The sequence below is a fragment of the Xiphophorus couchianus genome, chromosome 2 (genome assembly GCF_001444195.1).
Source record: "Xiphophorus couchianus chromosome 2, X_couchianus-1.0, whole genome shotgun sequence".
NCBI classification, from domain to species: domain Eukaryota; kingdom Metazoa; phylum Chordata; class Actinopteri; order Cyprinodontiformes; family Poeciliidae; genus Xiphophorus; species Xiphophorus couchianus.
In genome coordinates this window covers 24,327,200-24,347,269 of record NC_040229.1, presented here as the reverse complement: position 1 = coordinate 24,347,269, position 20,070 = coordinate 24,327,200, and the positions used below count along the sequence as shown (strand labels likewise).

Here is a 20,070-nt window from a genome sequence, read left to right as displayed (position 1 = left end):
CGGATTGCTGCAAAATCCGTGACTCGCTGTAATCAACTCACCTTCCTCACAGAGATCTCCGTTTGTCAGCTGGCATTATATAATCAGCCGAACTGGCCTGTTTTGGTGTGTATCTAACCTGACTCCGAACTAGATAATTCAACTTTATTTGAATAAGTTCGATTTAAACTAAACTTGATCCTATTGGATCTGCTTATCTTGTGCTTTGAGATGACATTTGCTATGAACTAGAGCCATGAAAATAACTAAAGCTAACTGAACTGCATTCATGTCCACACTAGACTAGACTATTGTTTAGTAAGGTATTCACTGGTAATTTAATTGAAAGATTAAAACACATTAGTATTTCTCTAATAAATTTTAATGGGAATTTTACTCTTAATATACACTCAGATAGATCTGAGACATTTTCTATTGACCACTAATCCTGGTAGTGTTTATATTGAGCATCTTGTGCAGTTCTTTAATATATACCAATAAAGCAGGAAGTCATTTTATTTAAAATCTCTTAGATTTGAAGAATTCAATTGGCTTGAATCTCATAATAAAAAACTAAAAGTTAAAGAACACCATTTATACAGAAACGTACATTTTTGTAGATGTCAGAAATGAAGGTACACTTTCTTATAAAACAACAACAAAAGGAATTTTCTTCAGTTTACCACGATTGTTGTAAAACTGCCTGCATCTCCTTTATCTGACAAAAGAAAGATGCTAAACACACCGCTCCGTTATGCCACTACCTGTTCGCGGTGTCCTGTCTCCCTTATCTATAGAGCCCTCTCCGTGGGTCAGCCTGATGTACGGTCTCCCACAACTGCAGAAAAGAAGGTTACATACATACATCAAACAAATCTTTATTAACTCTACTGCATATTTCTAATACAACAGAGATTTAGCTACTATCTAGCTAAATCTCTGTTAGACTTAGCTAACAGAGATTTAGCTAAAATCTAAATTTTAGATTTAAAAAATGTAGATTTTTTAAATCTAAATTTAAAAATCAAAATTTTTTAGTGCCTTCTTTTAATCTAAATTAAAATTTAATTTAATCTAAATTAAAAGAAAGCACTAACTTCTTTAGTGCATATGGCCCAAGTGGAAAGAAAATGATGGTTGTTTTCCAAAGTTTTGTACAATAAAAAGCCTGGAAATGTGTCATGTATTTGAATTTAGCCTCAATGAGTCACTACTTCTTTCCCTGCTTTGGTAAATTTTGGGTCTGTTCTTTTGGGTCTGTCCCAACCAGCTTAGTACATCTGAAAACTGCAGTTTTTGGCCGTTCTTGTTAGCACATTAGTTCAAGCTCTCCTAGAACAATTAAGTTTTGCAATAGTGTTTGAATTGGACTTAGGTGTATAATTTGACAGGGCCATTTTCAATTCCCTTGTACACAAACATTTCTGTTTCAGCTCAGGCTGTATTTTTGAGGTTGTCATCCGGCTGAATAGTGAACACCAGGCAAAATCTAAAGTTTTTTTTGCAGCAGGAATTGTTTTCTCTCCTTGTCTCTGCTGAAGTACGGCAACCCCACAGCATATTGTTGCCGCCATATTCTCCACAGATTTATCCCTAAACTTCCTGGTGTGTTACTTATTATTAAAAATATTTTTAGTATGCTAGTTCCTCAAATTTCCCATAACAGGCATGCAACAGTTACATTTAGACACTGAGATTACCAAACTTTCATTTTGCAGCATCAACCCAAAGGGGACTGAATACATGCTAAGTGTTAATGGTAACATTTATTGAAAACCATATCATTTTCTTCCTACTTTACAATCATTTTATGTTGTTCTATCGCATAAAATCCCAACAAAATAAATTGAAATTGGAAGTTTAAGAGGATTGCTGTTGTAAAGAAAGCTGAATACTTTTGCAACGAATTGTGACTGAGAGTATAGAGGAGAAATTTGACAACACTGAATAAAATGAAACTGGATGTAATGAATACCATAATATGAGGTTTTGATGCAAATGTTTAAATATGAAATTAACAACAAAACAAAATGGATCAGTGGTAGTAGAGCATGTTACATCTGGCTGTCTGTGGTTGAGCCAAAAGAGCAAAACTGATGCTATTCAGTAGTCAGGCTTTGATAACTAACTGCAGAAGCTGTCAAGTAAACTTAACTGGGATTCCAGCGCTGCTGTCCAACTCAACATTTACAGATGTTCCAAGAAAACGGCAATTAATTAGCGTAATTAATGCAGGCATTAACATAAAAACGATGAGAATAAACAACCAAACAAACCTGAAGCATTCGCCAGTGCTGGCTTTGTTATGAATGACTCATTAGCAGACATGCCCGCTCTATTTGTTATTTATGGGAGAGCAACTTCAGCCACATGAGCAACCTACTGCAAGCCACGAACTGGCAGACAGATGAAGACCGTCACAAGCGTTGAATTGAAACATAAATCAAACGGCAAGTGTCACGCGTTTTGAAAGAGGGATGTTGACACCGCAGGGAGCCTCAACGGTTTTCCATGTGTCTCTGCTGAGGCTACCGCCAGGCTGTAGGTGGTTTCAATTAAAATACTTCACCCTAAATGTTGTAAAACCTTCCTCCTGAGCTAAGGAAATGCCTGCCGTTAGAGTGTTGTGTCACAGGGAGCACAAAAGCCCGCAGTGTGTCTATCTCCTTCTGATAAAGTGTTTCTGGAACACTTTCGGGCCAAACCCTCCCACTATAATGGACCCGGGGCTCTAACAAGGAGTGTACTGTTGTGTTTGCATGATCAGGCCGGACCACTGCGTCTAATACATCACAGGTGTGGAATATAAAATAGTTAGATAGTTTGGCGGGTGAACAGTTAGAACATTATTGTCAGGGGAGCAAGAGTCTGCGTCGGCCGCAGAGCGTTTGGCCTAAAAGGTTTAGCTTTAATGAAAGTTGAAGAACTGGCAGACACTTTTGCCTTCGTGCTAATGCAGCAGAACAACCTTGAGTTCTGACACCGAGCCTCCAGCACAAAATGTAAATAAGGAGGCTGGCTGTTTTCACTCGCGCAGTCCGTCAGTCAAGTGTCAAGTCACTCTGCTTTTATCGCTGAAAAACTGGAACAGTTACAGTGGTTGGAGCTGCAGTTACAGTAATTTAACTGTCTCAGTGGGACGTCTGCAAGCATTGTAAAAACATAATACACATGCCAGTATGCATAAGCTGAAAGCCCGTCTGCTAGAAATAACATTTATCTGCCGCGTAAGAATGTGTTTGTGGGGAGAATGTAAATGGATGAAGGAATGTGTTGCTTCCCAATTTACAGTGCACACGCTCGACATTCACCTGTATATCTGCACACCTTTTTTACCCCTCTGTCTAACTTTAAATCAAATAAACTTTTCCTTTTATACGTCAAGTATGATCACCAAAATAATTTCTAACAGCTAAATGCCTGAATAAGGTAATGTTGTGTCATTCTTAAGGTAACTGGTTTGATGAGATGCTCAGACTTTGTCTTTGAAAGACCAATTTGAGCTCAAGCTTTAACTTGGTGGTTGATGTCTTAAGATGTTGCTTCAGTATTTCCACATGATGTCAGCTTTTTTTATGAAGCGTCTCTCCAGCATCCCGCAACATGATGTCACTACCTTTGTACAGAACATCTTGGATGATGTCGTTCGACCTACAGGAGTCCTGCTTTTTCCTCCTCATGTAACAATAGTCATTTTAGCCAAACATCTAAATTTTAGTTTCACCATACAAAAAGGACACAACTCCAAAGATTATATTTGCCGCTGACTGCATTTCTAAACTAGAATCGTTCTTTTTTTTTTTAATAAAATGGCTTTTTGTGGCTTTTCAGTCCATGTTGATTCATTTTACTGCAAAATGTTACTTTCTTAAGAGCTTTCGAGAGAATTTTCACAGGGGCTTTTGGTTTTGTACAGAGGATTTGCACGTTTTGTGCTGCAACAGGTTGATCTCTAGCGCAACGAACGTCATGATCCGGAACAACAGATGAACGTCGAACTTTAAGGAATTCGGAAATGGCACCCTAGAACGAACCAGACTTTTGGTGGTCAATAATTCTCCTGATATCATGACTGATTTCTTTTTGCTTTATTTGATCAGAAGAAGCAAAAGGCTTGTGTTGTTCTCTAAAATACAGGTGTGCTTCCAGTTCACTCGGATTTTGTGAATTAGATGCTTTGCATCATCGTTTTTGCCAACTTAAAGGCTTATTTATATTAGTAAATATAAAAGATAATTATAAACTATATAAAAACAAAAGTCTCTCTCTCTCATTATTCTATCTTTTAGCAAATAAAAATAATAATGCCAATCCTAATTTACCTAAAACAAACAAAAAAAATCTTTAGTTTCATCTGCAATAAACTTTGTCCAAGCCAGACCGTTAGAAAAGAAAAAATATTTATTTTTTGCCGTGGTTTCAACCCATTCATTTTATTTTCAAGAAAACTATGTGTTAATTTGCTTCTTGCTCTAATTGGGATTTTTTTAGACATAAAAGTTTTGGCTGCAGACTCCAGCTGTAAACTCCAGCTGGCCTCTGTTTGCTCCCTCTTCTGTTGCCTTTTACTCCCAGATTTCAGACTGCCTTCCTCGCAGCAGGTTGACAGATTATCTTTGGTTCAGAGCCCAAACGGACATTGTCCAAGCCACGATAAACACAGCAGCCATTATTTCTGCTTCCAGTAATCTGCCTACTCTTGAGCTAGATGACGTGAAGAAGATAACAGCGCCGGGGCTCCGACTGAGGCAAATGGAAGGTATCGCTCGCTCCCTTTTCAACAAGCACTGTCCGATAACAAGCCGATGTTGCTGCTTTTGAAGTCGGTGTTGTTCCTGCACGTCACTAAAGGCTGACAGGATGGAAAAAGGTGTGCAGGAAAGGAGATGCTTAATGTCCCAATTAAGATCGCGCAGAATTGATGAGGAGTAGAGAACGGGGGAATTGAAACCATGTGTTAATTTTTTTCCCCCTCCAAACCTCCCCTTCATGTGTTCTCCTCGTCCATGTTTTCCAGTTTTCTCTCTAAGGACACATGAGGACAGATTATTCCTTTGCTCCGTTTGATCTCCTAAGAGATTTATATATAACAAATTTCTTGGCCAGACGAATTGAAAAAAGAAAAGACACAAAAGGCTGTACATAAGTAAGAAAAGAAATTATACCGACTCTTTCTGTCGTCCTGTAAAAGCTTAGCTTGAGAATTTGTGTTTTTTTATTTTCTTCATGTTGTTGATTAACCAGTCATCAGGAACAAGCTGTTTTTAGAAGGCACTGGACATGTTTAACAGCAGTTTATTTTAATACTGAACCATCTTGTTTTTCTTTTCATTTTCGGCACTGCTGAAAATCAGCTAAAGAGCAGCTGACAAGAAATTTCAGTAAACCAAACCAAGAGTCACTCAGTACACTTGAAATGCTCCATAACCTGCACCAGAAGCAGCAGCTGCGACAGCTCGTACAGGCACGCGTGTGTGTGCTGGTGTGTGTGTGTGTGTGTGTGTGTGTGTGTGTGTTAATTGCAGGGTTGTGGTGACTGGGGGAAAAACCCAGGTGTTTGTTTACACTCTCACCACCATAAGTGGGTATAGCTGAGGCCCTCTGCTGGGCTCAGTGACTGATTGAGTCCAGGGGACAGAGCTTTGTGTAGAGAGTCAGCTCGTTGTGCCTACATTTACAGATGTTGCTTGAGTATCACGCTGTCAAACAGAGCCAAACAAGTCATAGACAGAAGCAGCCCACATAGTTTTTTTTTTTTTTTTATAGCTGAAGACTCTTGAGAAAAAGGGGGGAATGTAGAAAACAACCCAGTAAACAAAATGACGTCAGATGAAACCCTGTGGACCCATCCTGAGGAGTCTCTTATTGGAGCAACGGAGAGTCTGTCAACTCTTAATCTGGGTTGTAATCTTGCTTTGTTTAAGTAATTCTGTTACCAGCAGTAAATGTAAAGTATTATGACCAACTCAGACTTTATAGTTGCTGGGAAAATGCATTAAATCATAACCCTAAAAAAAAAAAAAAATCATATGTATAACCTAAGCCTGATTTTTTTTTTTTTTTTCTTGACATCTCATTTCCAAACTCCAGGCAACAATCTGATGATTAATCAGTAATTGCCTCTTTAAGATGGATTTTTAAGATTCTGGGGGCTTGGCGGGCAAGTTATATTTCCATTCTACCATTTCCAAATGTCGGATGCAAATTACTCACTGAGAGGCTGAATAACAATTGCAAATATATGATAGAGAAAACTCTGAACACAAAAACAGGCAGCACAAAAGTGAGAAAGCTGCAGCTTAGATAAATTGTTCCTGAATCGAGAGAACGCGAGAGACTATATGTAAATTGCATATTCCAATGTGTTATAATGTCTTAGAAAAGGTGAGACAAAGCAGGATAATTTCTTGAGTAACAGCATGTTTTCAGTCATTTCATTCAACCACATTTTTTAAAAAGCAAAAAGCTTGTTTTTACCCAAATGGAACACAAACAGAAAACCCAGTTGCCAAACAGCTCTGATCCCATGTGTGTCACCACATGAACGCTTTTTTTTGTTTGTTTGTTTTGTTGTTTTTCTACAACAGCCCTAATTCAGAACCTGCGGCAGTGTGGCATTAAAAGCAAAATCAAGTAGAGCTTTTCTAGTAGATCCTTAAATACGATCACAGGCCTTTAAATGGGCATAATTTGAGTTCACATAATGAAAGCCACATGATTGGTGGATAAAACTGACAACTAAACGTTTAGTCTAGCATGAGTTACCAAAGCTTTGTCTTGAAGGTAATTCTGTCTATTTTGGTTTATAGTGGTTACAACGTGGTTTATAGCTAATTATAGAAAACAGCGTTGCATTTTATTTGAACAATTCATTGCTAGGACAAGGTCTGTAATCATTTACTAACTTGATGAAAGAACTATTTCCAAAGATTTCAGAACACACTGCTATAAACTGGTCGGCTTTGCTATTCAGCATGGATGAATTATTTCAAGATATTTATTATGTTTATTAAGTTTCACCATACCTAATGTATCCTCTGCATTTATTACAGTAAAATGCTGCCCTATTTTACTTTTCCTTTCCTCTTACTGCCAAATCAGCATACCCCTAGGATGGTATTTCCTTGTAATTTCCAAATGTAAAGAGAAAAAAAGGCTGTTTAAAGTAGTCCTTTCTTTTTTAACAATTATCCACCCAACATTTGTTTCTAAACTAGGCCATGCAGTATTAGAGTCACGCCTCATTTTGCATGTGCATTTCCAGGATTTAACAATAGCTAAGTTTCAGGCAGTTTCTGCCAAAGCTAAATTAGTTTATATCTAAAAGTTTGGTGATTGAAGCAGTAAGAGTTCAGGCGAGCCGATTCATATCTTCTCACAAGACTCCCACTAAATAATGAGTGGGGTTTTTTTTGGAAAATGTTAAACATTAACTAAATACAGAAAGTAAGAACTCGTGTGACTTCACACACGCACGCAGACTCTTGCAGACATTACAATATATAGGTTATCGTCAGCTGGAGCTGTGTTGTTTGGATCCCAGCGGGTTTTTCTCCGTCTCTTTGAGGCAGACATCAGACGTGTCTTACTGGAATTCTTCTGCAGATTAATAATTGAGTTGCAAATCCAGATCATCTATTCAACAAAAGTTCCCATGTAGCATTTGAAAATCAGTCTCTCTCAGAAGGATGATGCAAAAACTGTCCTACTTGTTTGACACAACAGAAGTAAACACAGCGCTGTTTTACAGCAGAGGCGACTGCATTTGTAGACTTGTGCAGATCTTGGAAGATTTTAGGTGACCAAAACTTTACAGGGCAGAAACTACACAAGGTGCTGTTGATGAAAGACAATAATTTATCTTTTAAGGTTTTATTTGTATTTAAAAAATCAAGACATTATGTCCCTTATAAAGGATTTTCGGTAACACTTTATTTGAACGGGTGTGCATAAGACTGACATGACACTGTCATAAACATGACATGAAATCTGTTTATGAATGTCTATTACTGTAATAATGAAGTGTCATTTGGTAGGTAATGACAGATTTAATGCAAACTTACATTAAAAGTGTCAACTGTGCATTATTCAGTCAATAATGACACTTTTAATGCAAAGATTTGTTAAAACTTGTATTAAAAGTCCATTGAAATCGTCAACTTTGCATTAAAAGTGTCTTTATTTACCGAATGACACTTCATGACAACAGTTGTAAACATTTATGAAAACTTATTCATGCCATGTCAGTATTGTGCACACCCTGTCAAATAAAGTGTTACCGACTTTTCATCTTCAATGTACAGTAATAAACTGTATTCTGTCATTTAGAAACATGCAGTGTTAATATCTTTCACTATCTTTCATTATGAAACTCCATTTTGTGCCACCTGGCATTCCAGTATCTCATGTTCAAACACAAGTCACAGCAATTAAAAAGTACCTATAAAGCTTGCAATGTGTGTTATTTCTTTTATAGCAAACTGTACTTTAATTGTTCCCTAATATTCACTACTTCTGGATTAAATGTAGTCCTACATCTATTTAGCAAAGAATCAATGTAATTTAAACCAAAACATAGATAGAAAGTCATTATATATAACTACTCTAGACTTGTCTCATGTGGACCAAAATGTTTGAGCGCTCACATAACCCCCAGTTGTCCTCTGATGTACAGTACAACTATCTACAATTATACCAAAATGACTAAAACTCCCAGATAAACACAGGCCTGGTCCATTATAGCGCTCCCATCCTGAGCCTTCATACTTCTGCATAACCCTGGTCCCATGCTGTCTTCAGCATTAATGCGCTCACAGTTGATGTGCATCTTAGTTATTCAGGTTAATGCGTTTGCCTGTGGGGCATATTTCCATTCTGGCTTTTGCTGCGCACACATCTTTTTTCAGACTGCTGTGCCATTGGTGTTCACTCACACTGGTTTTGTTTGATATAAATGTGGCCACACTGTTGGATAAATCTAATAACCTTATAAACATAAATCAAAACTGCAGTAGCTATTGTTAGACAGACACAGCAGGACCTACTGTAACATTTTTATGGATTAGTACGTTTATTGATATCTTTAACTTGTTCTTTTGTTGTAAAAAAATGTAATGCATTACAGATTGAATATCCACTTTTTCCATCCAAACCAGCATCTGGGATTGGTAAACAAGTTGACTTTGAAAGAGATGAGCTGAAAGGAAATGGAGTTGGAAGATCAGGAAAACCCTGAGGACCATTGAGACACAGGCCTACCAGTAACATGATTCTTCTGGAATACCAGTGGGATATTTTGCAGTCCAACTTAAAGCTTTTGCAGTCCAACTTAAAACTGATCCTATGTGAAAATGTAATTACCCCCTTTTGTAAAATCATGAATTATCCGATTAACTCTCTTAACTCAGTTTCAAAGCCACACCCAGGTCTGATTATTACCTGACCTGTACAACAGAAATCACTTAAAAAAAAAAATCTCATTCCCATCCAAAAGTGAGGATAATTCAAAAACAGTTCAGAAAGTCACTGACATCTATCAGTCTGGATAGGACTACAAAGTCATCCGTCAAACAACGATAACGTGATATAGCGGTGAACCTTTGTGGGATTTGCCGGTCCATCAACAACTCACCTATAACGTCAAAGAACGCCCCAAAACAAAATCTAAAGCACTGCAGGCCTCACTTGCCGTATGTCGTTAAGGTCAATCAACATGATTCAACAATAAGAAAGAGATTGGGTAAACATGACATTCACAGAGAGGTCAAAGAAAAGCTCCACTGACCAAAAGCAACACAAAAACTCATCTCACATTTATCAAATTGATCTTTGACCTTTGAGGAAGACATTCTCCGGACTGGCGAGACAAAAGTGATGTAACAACCTGTTATATCTGGTGTAAAATGGGCACATCATTTCAAAAAACGAACATCAAGCTGACAGTCAAACATGGTGGTAATGTGATGGTCTGGGGCTGTTCACTATGTTAGGACCCGAAAAATTTGCACCAATTGATTGAGCCCTGAATTCTGCTTTCTATCAGAAAATACTGAGGGGAAAATCTCCAGTCATTACTTTGTAATATTAAACTCAATCACATTTGCATTATCCAGTAACATTAATGATCATAAGCAAAAGTGCAAGTCCACCTCTGAATGACTCAAAAAGCAAAATTAAGGTTTTGAAGTGTCCTAGTCCAAGTCTGGGCGTCAGTCTGATTGAGGTACTGTGCTATGACCTTGCAAAGGGCCATTCATGCACCAAGATTTTTTTGTAAATACTTTCTCTTGGACCAGCTTGGTTCGGATTGCTTTTGCACTCGTCTGAAATCATTATTTGATTCAACTTTTGTTTGTTTTAGAGATAGGCTAAAACATAAAACATAACTCTGATGAAACCAAAGAAGAAGAATCCCCAATAAAAGCAGAACGCATCACCAAAGCTCAGTCATCGCTGCAACATTTGAGCAGCGCCTGCTCAGATTCTGCATTTGTGGTGCTTGCAGTCTATACAGCAGCATTATTTACTCAAACCAGCATCAGTTTAAATGGCATTGAACTCATAACACTACGATGGGGGTATTAGATTCCTAAAAACAGTATCAGGTAATCAGCTTTGTTTTGGGTACCTGCATGTCAGTGTTTCATGGTACGGTTTGATGCTGGAGCTGCGGTCCCTTCGAACAGGCCCAGGCTCGATGGTGGGCAGTCCTGTGGCTGAGGTGGTGGTCGTCCATGTGGAAGAAATCCTCCTCAGAAGGCCAGGGTGGAGACTCCGCCTGAGACGCTGCACACACACACACACACCCCACCACACGCAAGGTAACTTTTACAGACTTAAAAAAAATAAAATCTAAAGGCCACTACTGAACTCTATGAATGAAAATTGGAACATGCAGGGATTAAAAGAGCAGGATGAACATGACTGGAATAGATCTAAAAGGAAAAGTATGAGAAGTTAATGTCTAATATATCAACTAAATGGGACTAGATCATGATGCATAGATGAAATAAATGAAGCTGTAGATAAGCTTGAAAAAATCCCCATTGGACTGGTGCTGAAATATGATTCCAGAGCTAAATATCCACAATGTAAAACGACATTCAAAGAACATAGAAACTGTGGTCAAAGAGGAGCAGGGGTTTATTTACAGACAGCTGTGGCAGGAAAGCTCCTGGTGGTTCATTATTATATAAATTGCCAGTATTGCATTACACATAGATTAATTTCATCATATGGATTGTGCTAGTGTGCTCCTCACTCTCTGTCTCCTTTTTGTTTTTTCATCGCAGTCCTCATCTGCCTCATTCTTCCCTCAGATTCCCAGAGGCGTGTTTGTGTGTGTGTGTGTGCCCTCGTGATGCCTCCATCTGTTTTGGTGCCGCGCTGCAGCAGTTTGGCGCAACAGCACTGAACATGGCTGGCTCTGTGCTTCGTCTTCTGCAGGGTGACCTAGTAAAGATCACCCCAGGATTCTGAATGGGTCCATTCACAGCAACCAGAGAACCGAGCCACTGCCTTTGCAGACGTGGTCGTACCCCTGGAACTTTTATGCGTTTTGTCGCCACAAACTTTAATGTATTTCATTAGGATTTTATGTCTATAGTTGTAAAGTGGTAGAAAAATAGTACATGGCATTAATTTAGTTTGAACAAACCCAAAATGGAAAAGTGTGGCCTAGATTTTATTTGAGCCCGTTAATTTAATACCCCTAAGGAACACACCAGACAGGTCAGGGATGAAGTCGACGAGAGGTTTAAAGTGGCTTTTAACTATAAAAACAACATTCCAACGCTGAGCATCTCACAGAACATTGCTCGATACATCATTTGAAAATAAAAAAAGCACATCACTAATGCGAACGTCCCAAGATATGGCTGTCCACAAGGAGAGCTTAAACCAGAGCAGTATGGAGGAAACCCGCTGTAGCTCTGGAGGAGCTTTAGTTTCAGCGGGTTTTCTCTGCTGACAGGGAAACTTTTAGTGCACAAAGCTAAAGGTCAGATTTGTGAAGGGCACCAAGAAGAAACCTGTGACTGAAAGAAAGCAATATGAAGTCCTGTTTACAGCTTGTCACATCGGAAACAAACCATACATGCACAATATGATGCTCAGGTCGGATGGGACCAAAATTTGACTTTTGGCCTTCGTGCAAAATCTCGTATGCGGCAGAAACACTCCACATCACCCTAAACACAACATATCCATGGTGAAACATGGCGGGGGTAGGATTTATGCTGTGGGGAAGCTTTTAGAACGGCCCAGTCAGGACTCAGAGACGAGACGTAAAAACTGCTGATCTCACATGATCTTTCGCAATCTGAAGTTCAGCTAGAAGAACGGTTACAAATTTCAGTGTATAAGTGTGTGAAGCTGGCAGAGTCTTGATCTATCTCCAAAAACTGTATTCTGTAAATCATCCATTTACAGAATTAAAGCTACATATCTTCCTCCTCTTTACAATCTGCTTTACTTTGTCCCTATGAAATGCATGCAAAGTTGTGTTTGCAATATAATAAGTTGCAGAAACTTTGTTTTTATCTGCTTATTTGAACGAGAGACCAGCCTAAATATATTTAATCAAAAGTTTTTAAAAGGCCTGATGGGCAGATGTTCCTGATGACTCTGTAGTTTATACTGAATGCACCAAGACATAATCCAAAAACACACACACATACCAAGCACTGATACAGACAAAAATGGCCAACAGAAAAAAGTGCAGCAAAACCAGTCAGTGCAATCTGATGGCTGCTGATGTTTGGTCGATAAACTCATCTCTGCAACTGTTCAAGTAAAAAGTAACACATTTTAAAATCTCTTACAGATATTCTTATGTACAGTATCTTTCGGGGGCTTTGTTTTTTTAGTTTTTAAATACTCCACATGCTTTTACTCTTTAGTTATTCTGTAGCAGAGAATAAGAAAAAAATAATTTGGAACTAAGTAAGTGTAAAAGCCATTATTAGCTTGTTCCACAAATGGACGTCAAACCAGTTGAAGGAAAACAGCATTTTTTCCAAATTCTGTTCCCTCCTCACGTCATTGTTTTTCTCCCCAAGCTGTTAATGCTGGACATTTATGAGCGGGAATGTCGAAATGACTGCACGTTTTCATGTCATTCCAGGTGCAGTTCAACTCTGACGCTTTCACACAATCCCGAGGACACAAAATGACATTTGCCAAAACCGGACGGGCTCGACGCAAAGCCCGCAGGCCGGCCTCGAAGACGAGGCATCTTTCGCCAGATAAGGAGCCAGATGCATAATAGCAGTGGGAGTCAGGTTCTGTTGACACATACCCATCCCTCTTCAGAAGTTTCTGAGAAATGCATCCAGCTGCGTGTTGCCTCCCTTACACAACTCCCTCTCACATACGCTCATTCAGACACACTGTCTGGCTCGGCACATCTGTCATGTTGACACAGCTGCGGCTATGAAAGGGAGAACGCTGCTCCGAGCAATACTTCTACTTCTTTCTCGGTCTAACTGTTTAAGAAATACGTTCTTTCATTTGATGTCGGAGGAAAAACCACTTTCCAGTTGAGAGTTGGACTAAAAGATTAACACATGTGAGGAGTGTAGCACGGTATGTTTGACCTAAATGAGGTGGACTGCATCACCATCTACGGATTAGTTCGAGTGTTTCCAAATGAAACCTTTTTGAGTGCTCTTGATTAACAGTCTTGACCTTTCAACAGTTTGATAAATTACGTTTTCTTTCAGCGTGGCTACGGGGGGGGACCGCTGTTCTTCTCAGTAAAGTCTAACATAAGGATGATTCATTTTCACAGATTCTCCCACCTTGTGTATCGACGTCTTCTCCCCTTTCTCGGGTCCCTCTTCTGAGTCAGAACAGGTGTAGGCATCGCAGGGGATGAGCAGGGGGGCGGGGCGCGGCCGGTGAAGCGGCTGGAAGGTGAGCTGGGTGGTTAGGAGGCTGCTGACGGCTCGCAGCGACGTGCAGGTGTGGGACGGCAGAGAGGGATCGGCCAGGAGGTCTGTGATCAGTCCGTGGGCCTCTCCCATCACCGCTATGTCCACCATCACAGTTGTGCCGGAGGACTACACGTCGACAAGGAGACAGAAGTGAGAAATAAACATCACGATGCAGCAGGTAGTTAGAGCAGGTGTTGGTCGCACGCAGCTACAGCGAGGAAGGCAACCTGAGGAGGAGGTGCATAAACTGTGTCACCAGTTCCCCAAATGTGGTTAACTGTGACATGGACAAACCTTTGATGTTATTCCTACAGAAGCGAATCTGAAGTGTGTGACTTTCTCATCTATAGAGATGAGAGAGTAGAGTGGTAGTCCTCACACACCGAGGTCAGTGCTATTTTACCAAACCAGGACAGTTAAAACCATAAAAAAGGAGAATAACCTTATGCAGATAATCATGTAAAAATGAAACAGCCTGTATGCATTTCTCACATAGTTGAGCATGTGTATGTTATTATCGGTGTGATAATACTGAAAAACCTATGCAATAAAAATAAACAATAAAACTGAGACAATAAAGCAATGCATTTTTTGTGAGGAATGAATTAGAAAACCCCTACGTTTTCCACACTTAAATGTTTACAAGTGGAAGACATAAAAACAAAATACTAACAAAATGTCAAGGTCTGGTTGTCCAAGCGGTTTCACCTTGAAAGCAGCAGACAGAAACACACTAAAATAAGTTTCCAGAGAGATTAGAATTTCTTCACAGGACCTAAAGGAGGCTGGTATTCAGTAAAAACACATGCCAACAAGCCCAGAAAGAGACTCTAAAGGTTTCATTGGAAGTGTGCAAACAGGAAAACTTTCTTCTTTACAAAAAACATAATGATCAGACCAAAGTTCAACAGAGAGACCGCTGACATTAACTGGACTTCTGCAAGAAGTCATTTAAGACACAGTCATAAATGGTTAACACAGAGGATCAGTAAACAATGATCACTTAATAGTACAAGGGAACATTGAAAATTCACAAAAATAGTAATTTGTTGTACATCCAGACATATACTGATATCGACTGGTATGAAAATGTAATTGTAATAGGATAAATTTCTATCCCTAAGCTGCCATGCTAAACTAACAACATATCTCTTTAAGTTCATCCAAGATTTTAATAATAAATTTGAAAAAAGAAATTGTCCTCTTTCAGTTCTTTCCCTCAAATAAATGGACAATATCCATTTATCACCTTTTCAGGTCTGTTTATGGCTGGACAAACAACATGTTTACAATCATAACTAATCGCAGTTTCAATTGGAAACAGGTCAGCTGTTGTTGGGAGGTTCCTACCACTTCAAGTTTTCAGCTTACAAACACATGAGCAGAAGCATGTGTAAGATGCAGGAGGGGAAAAAAAACTAAATGGCACAAAAAATACGGCCAATAAACAAAGAATTACCATTCAAAACTGAAACTGCCAAATTAAAGCGAATGCGTTTAACCGTTTATCATCCTACAGAGGCTGTAAAGATTTGTAAACCGTTTAATCGCTTCTGCATCACATTAGGCTACATACTGTACATGCATATGCTTACATTCACGTAGACACAGAGACGGCATTTTATAGAAACATTATTTTATACCCGCACTTTAGCTCACAGAAGCAACAAAAAAGGAGCGGAGCGGTAATTAACAGGAGTGGATGGTGACGTGCTAGTAGCCTGTTAAATATGTTTACAGCATCAGTCTGAAACATGTTCAGCACAGCTGAGCAGTCCCCGATACTTAATGAACGGACTCATTAACAACCTCTCGGCTTTAACCTGACCCCAATGAAAAGCAACAACCATCAGCAGCGTCTCTCCACCCTCGCCGCCCAGTCTGAGCTACCTCTGCTTCAGCAAGCTGAAGGGAAAATCCACAACTAATTTGTGTCAATTGACCACAAGTAAAAGCAAGGAGGCCTTCAGCTAATTTATCTGAACAGACCACATGTTCCCCATTCACCCTCAAAGAATGTTATCAGATTTTTCTCTCCATACATCCTATTGATTTTCACAACAGCCATCAGACACCCAGAGTTATTCTGTTTTCACTGGCAACGAAACAAGCAGCTGACCTGCGTATCAATTTCAATGACGTTCACATGTGGGAACGGAAAACGTTTTCCATTTTCCCAGAATATTATCAGATGAGAAAGTTTAACAATTGGTAAATATTTTACCCAATGGTCAGAAAAAATAAAAAAAAGCAAACAAAAAAATAAACTGTTTTCACTGCATGCAGGATTTATATTGAAGCACCGGACCAAAACAACTGATATCTAAATTTCAGAACGATTCCTGGCACAGACAGAAGATTTTTATTCTAATTAGCTAATAAATTAACTTTCTCTGGTTCTCCTTCTCTGTCCCTGTCTTCTGCACTGCTGGATGGTTTCAGGACAAAATGCAACCAAATAATTTTGAGCCAAGTCTAACTTTCAAAAATAACACGATAATCAAAAATTATTTTTAAAACAGATATGTGGGCTTAATAAAAAGTGTGCTTAATACTTCCTTAAATGTTGTGGTTCTCAAATGTAGTTTTAATCTAACAAACCAGCCTCATCAGCAGGTCCACACAAATTACAGAATATGACTGTATATAGCACATTTAAATACAATCCACTCTAACAAAAGTGCTGAAAATAACACCTAAAACCATTGTAAAAAGGCAACATAAGCAAAAAAAACCTCAATCATTCAAAAACAAAAAAAGGGAAAGTAAGTACAGTTTCCAGTTTCTGTTCACCCTTGTCCCTAATGGGGTCGGGAGGGTTGCTGGTGCCTATCTCCAGCTACGTTCCGGGCGAGAGGCGGGGTACACCCTGGACAGGTCGCCAGTCTGTCGCAGGGCAACACAGAGACATACAGGACAAACAACCATGCACACACACACACCTAGGGAGAATGTAGAGAAACCAATTGACCTGACAGTCATGTTTTTGGACTGTGGGAGGAAGCCGGAGTACCCGGAGAGAACCCACGCATGCACAGGGAGAACATGCAAACTCCATGCAGAAAGACCCCGGCCGGGAATCGAACCCAGGACCTTCTTGCTGCAAGGCAACAGTGCTACCAACTGCGCCACTGTGCAGCCCTAAGTAAGTACATGTAAACATTTATGGCAAGCCGGATTTGTTTCATACATATGCACTAAAGAATAGACAAGAAAAAATGTTGATTTAGTAACTCCAGCCACAGCAGCCATGCCAATCCTTTAAATAAAGTCTAAAATGTTAACTTCATTATCGTTTTGTGTTTGCCTAAAAATAGTAAATCCAGTGTGATGTCACATCTACGTACATGGATGAAGTGGAACAAAATATTGCTGCTAGGGCTTTAAGTCGGCTGCTCCAGGTTAAAATGTAGTTATAATGTTCTTAGCAGTCGATGCAATTGACCAGCCATGAGATTTAAAAGCCTAACAATGGTCCACTTCTTTTTATGGCTGGACAAACAACATGTTTACAATCATAACTAATCGCAGTTATAGTCAAGCCCAATATTATTTTAACCTTGAGCCGATTTAGATTTGGAGTAATCGTTTGATTTTACCAATATGTTTTCTCTGACTGAAGATGTTGTTACCATACCAGCGAAAACATGCAAAAACCTTTTCAGCAAGTACACAAACTGTTTTGTTTCTATTATGCCAATACTGTTCATTATCTATTTTGCAAAGTATAAATATTTTTCTAACGTCACATTCTTTTAAAATGCAAACAAACATATTCACTTTTACGAAAGTTACACCCCGTTGGGTGGTGCCATTTCCTTTTATACACAAACTACTTGCAGGAAAGACAACTATCCATCCATCCAGGAATAATCTGATAGGTAATTTTGACTAAATAACTGTATCTGCAAAATGAAGACATTTCTGGAAGAAGTGCCATAATGCTAATAACCACAAAATATAATAAAGATCTGAGCCTCAATTCAGGCAGCAAATCACACTGCTGCTCTTCAGCAACATGGAGTTGCTGACACATGTGTGTGTTTCTCAGTAAAACACAATATCTTGCTGACAGCGTTCACATGGACACAAACTGTTTTCTCTGTAAGAATGAGAAGGATTTGAAACCTTAGTCCGAGATGGCAGAAGGGTGATTAGTTGTGATGGGCTCAAATAGTTTTGAATGAATAATTTAGCGAAAGAATAGAATAGAATAGAATAGAATCCACTGTGGCAGTAAGTGAGACGTTACTGTCTTTAGTGAGGTAATGAGTATAAGATACTGAATAAAATGCTTCACGTTGTTACTGCATTCTCTTTGCAATTTTAATTTGTTCACAGCATTGTGCAAAGAATCAGATAAAAACTTACAGTACTTACAAAAAACATAAGAGACACCCTCTGAGTAAAGTTGTGGACACATGTAAGCAATATTGCAGTAAATATTGCAACTGAATTGTAACTTACACAGTACTGTGAAACATTTGTCCACATATAAAATGAAAATCAGATATGCTTGCTTTTATATTTTACATAACAGATTTATTGAAATAATTCAACTTGAAATGCTCAACATAAATACTTGTGACTTCATGGAGCTTTTAAGCATCTTTATATCCCTTGTCGGAGGTTTGATATTTATTCAAGACTATTATTTTGGCAGGAAGACAATGCCTAGTGTACCTAATGTTCCAATCATCTGCAAGTTAAATCTAAAAAAAAACCCGTCATTGATGGAAATCCTGGAGAAAAAACTTGTGAGTGAGTTACATAACGCCATGGGGGTTACATAAGTGCTTCCTGTCAAGTTTCATGATAAGTTTAATACATCAGCCAAGAGCTCATCTGAAACTTTTTCACTGAATAAAAGTAATGCAAACCACATTGGGTGATTTCTAGAAAAGAAGTATTTCATTTATAAGTTTGGTGTATGGACTGCAAAAGTGTAATGTAATAAAAAAAATACAAAAAATCTGAAATTGGAAACCAGTTCTACCTTGTTGATGGTCATTTTAAAAAGGTTTTTTTTTATATAAAATCAGCTTTTTTAGCTTTATATGTCATAATGCTATCCCCTCATTAAAAACACAGCTAGAGTGCTGCTTTGATTTATATTTACATGTTTGAGAAAACCTTGAATCTCCCATTGCAGTAATGCAGGGGTCCTGAATGCCTGCTCACACAAAGAACCACCTATTTACCCAAAGCTCCACCATAGAGCTGCAGTCTGAGCTTCAGCCCCACAGAGCATCCCACCCGCATGCCTCCCCCACTCAGCTCCACCAGACTAGTGGCAACAGCAACTAGCAAAAACCTGGTGCAACTGCAAGTCTGCTGAGCTCATCAAAGGAACTAATTCTCAGTCTTCACTATTTGAGAGAAATCTCTTTTTTTTTTCATCCCTGAATCTCCAGCCTTTTACCTATTGTGACCTTGTGTCATCCTATAAGTATTTTATTTTATTTATTTATGGAAGGTAACATATTTTACTGCTTGCAGTCTTTCAATACTTTGGGGTTTCTGTGTAATTGGCATGAAACGCTATGTTTATCAAAGCCAAAAAAATTCCAGATTATCACTGATCCTCCTGAGCCGGCCCCCAGTGCAAGACCCTCCAGTCAAAGACTTACCACAGATCTGCGTTATATTCCCCCACAAGCCCCCAGCTTTTTTTGACACGCTACATTAGGTAAAAGTGACTATCAGAATCACTTTTTATGACTCCTCAACAGGCAAAGCAATATACTAAACCGTGCATGAACACCCTGTTATGACATCTTAGTGTGACTAACAGCCGTGTTCATGATCAATAGCCTTAATTGTTTGTGTGAGTGCTGCCAGGAAAAGTACATCTATAGACACACTGCAGATCAACACCAGCGCAGCACTTCAAGTAAACTAAACTGAGAAGCAGTCAAAACAAACCAGTAATCATGCTCTAAACTCAGCACAGCTGAATTTGCTATTGTATTGTTTACTGTCATAAATTACTTTAATTAATAACATCTCGTTATTTTCAGTGTGCTTTTATAAACTTCAGACGATTCCAATTCTTAGAAAGTGCAATAGATTTTACAAACTACAGAACTGACCTCTACAGCTCTGACTCATGGAAATATGACTGCTGACGGTCCTGCTGTGTCCACATGTATTTGTC

General features: G+C 38.9%; 1 protein-coding gene across 2 annotated transcripts in view; it reads right to left on the bottom strand.

Moving 5' to 3' along the window:
- The window catches only part of LOC114158890 (cGMP-inhibited 3',5'-cyclic phosphodiesterase A-like), a 93,178-nt gene that overhangs the window by 17,534 nt on the left and 55,574 nt on the right, over positions 1-20,070 (bottom strand). For both annotated transcript variants that reach the window (XM_028040795.1, XM_028040803.1), the window contains 3 exons: positions 13,779-14,039; positions 10,607-10,764; positions 744-817 (listed from right to left, as the gene is read on the bottom strand). In XM_028040795.1, the coding sequence (XP_027896596.1) occupies positions 744-817; positions 10,607-10,764; positions 13,779-14,039 (493 nt within the window). The remainder of the gene's footprint in view (positions 1-743; positions 818-10,606; positions 10,765-13,778; positions 14,040-20,070) is intronic.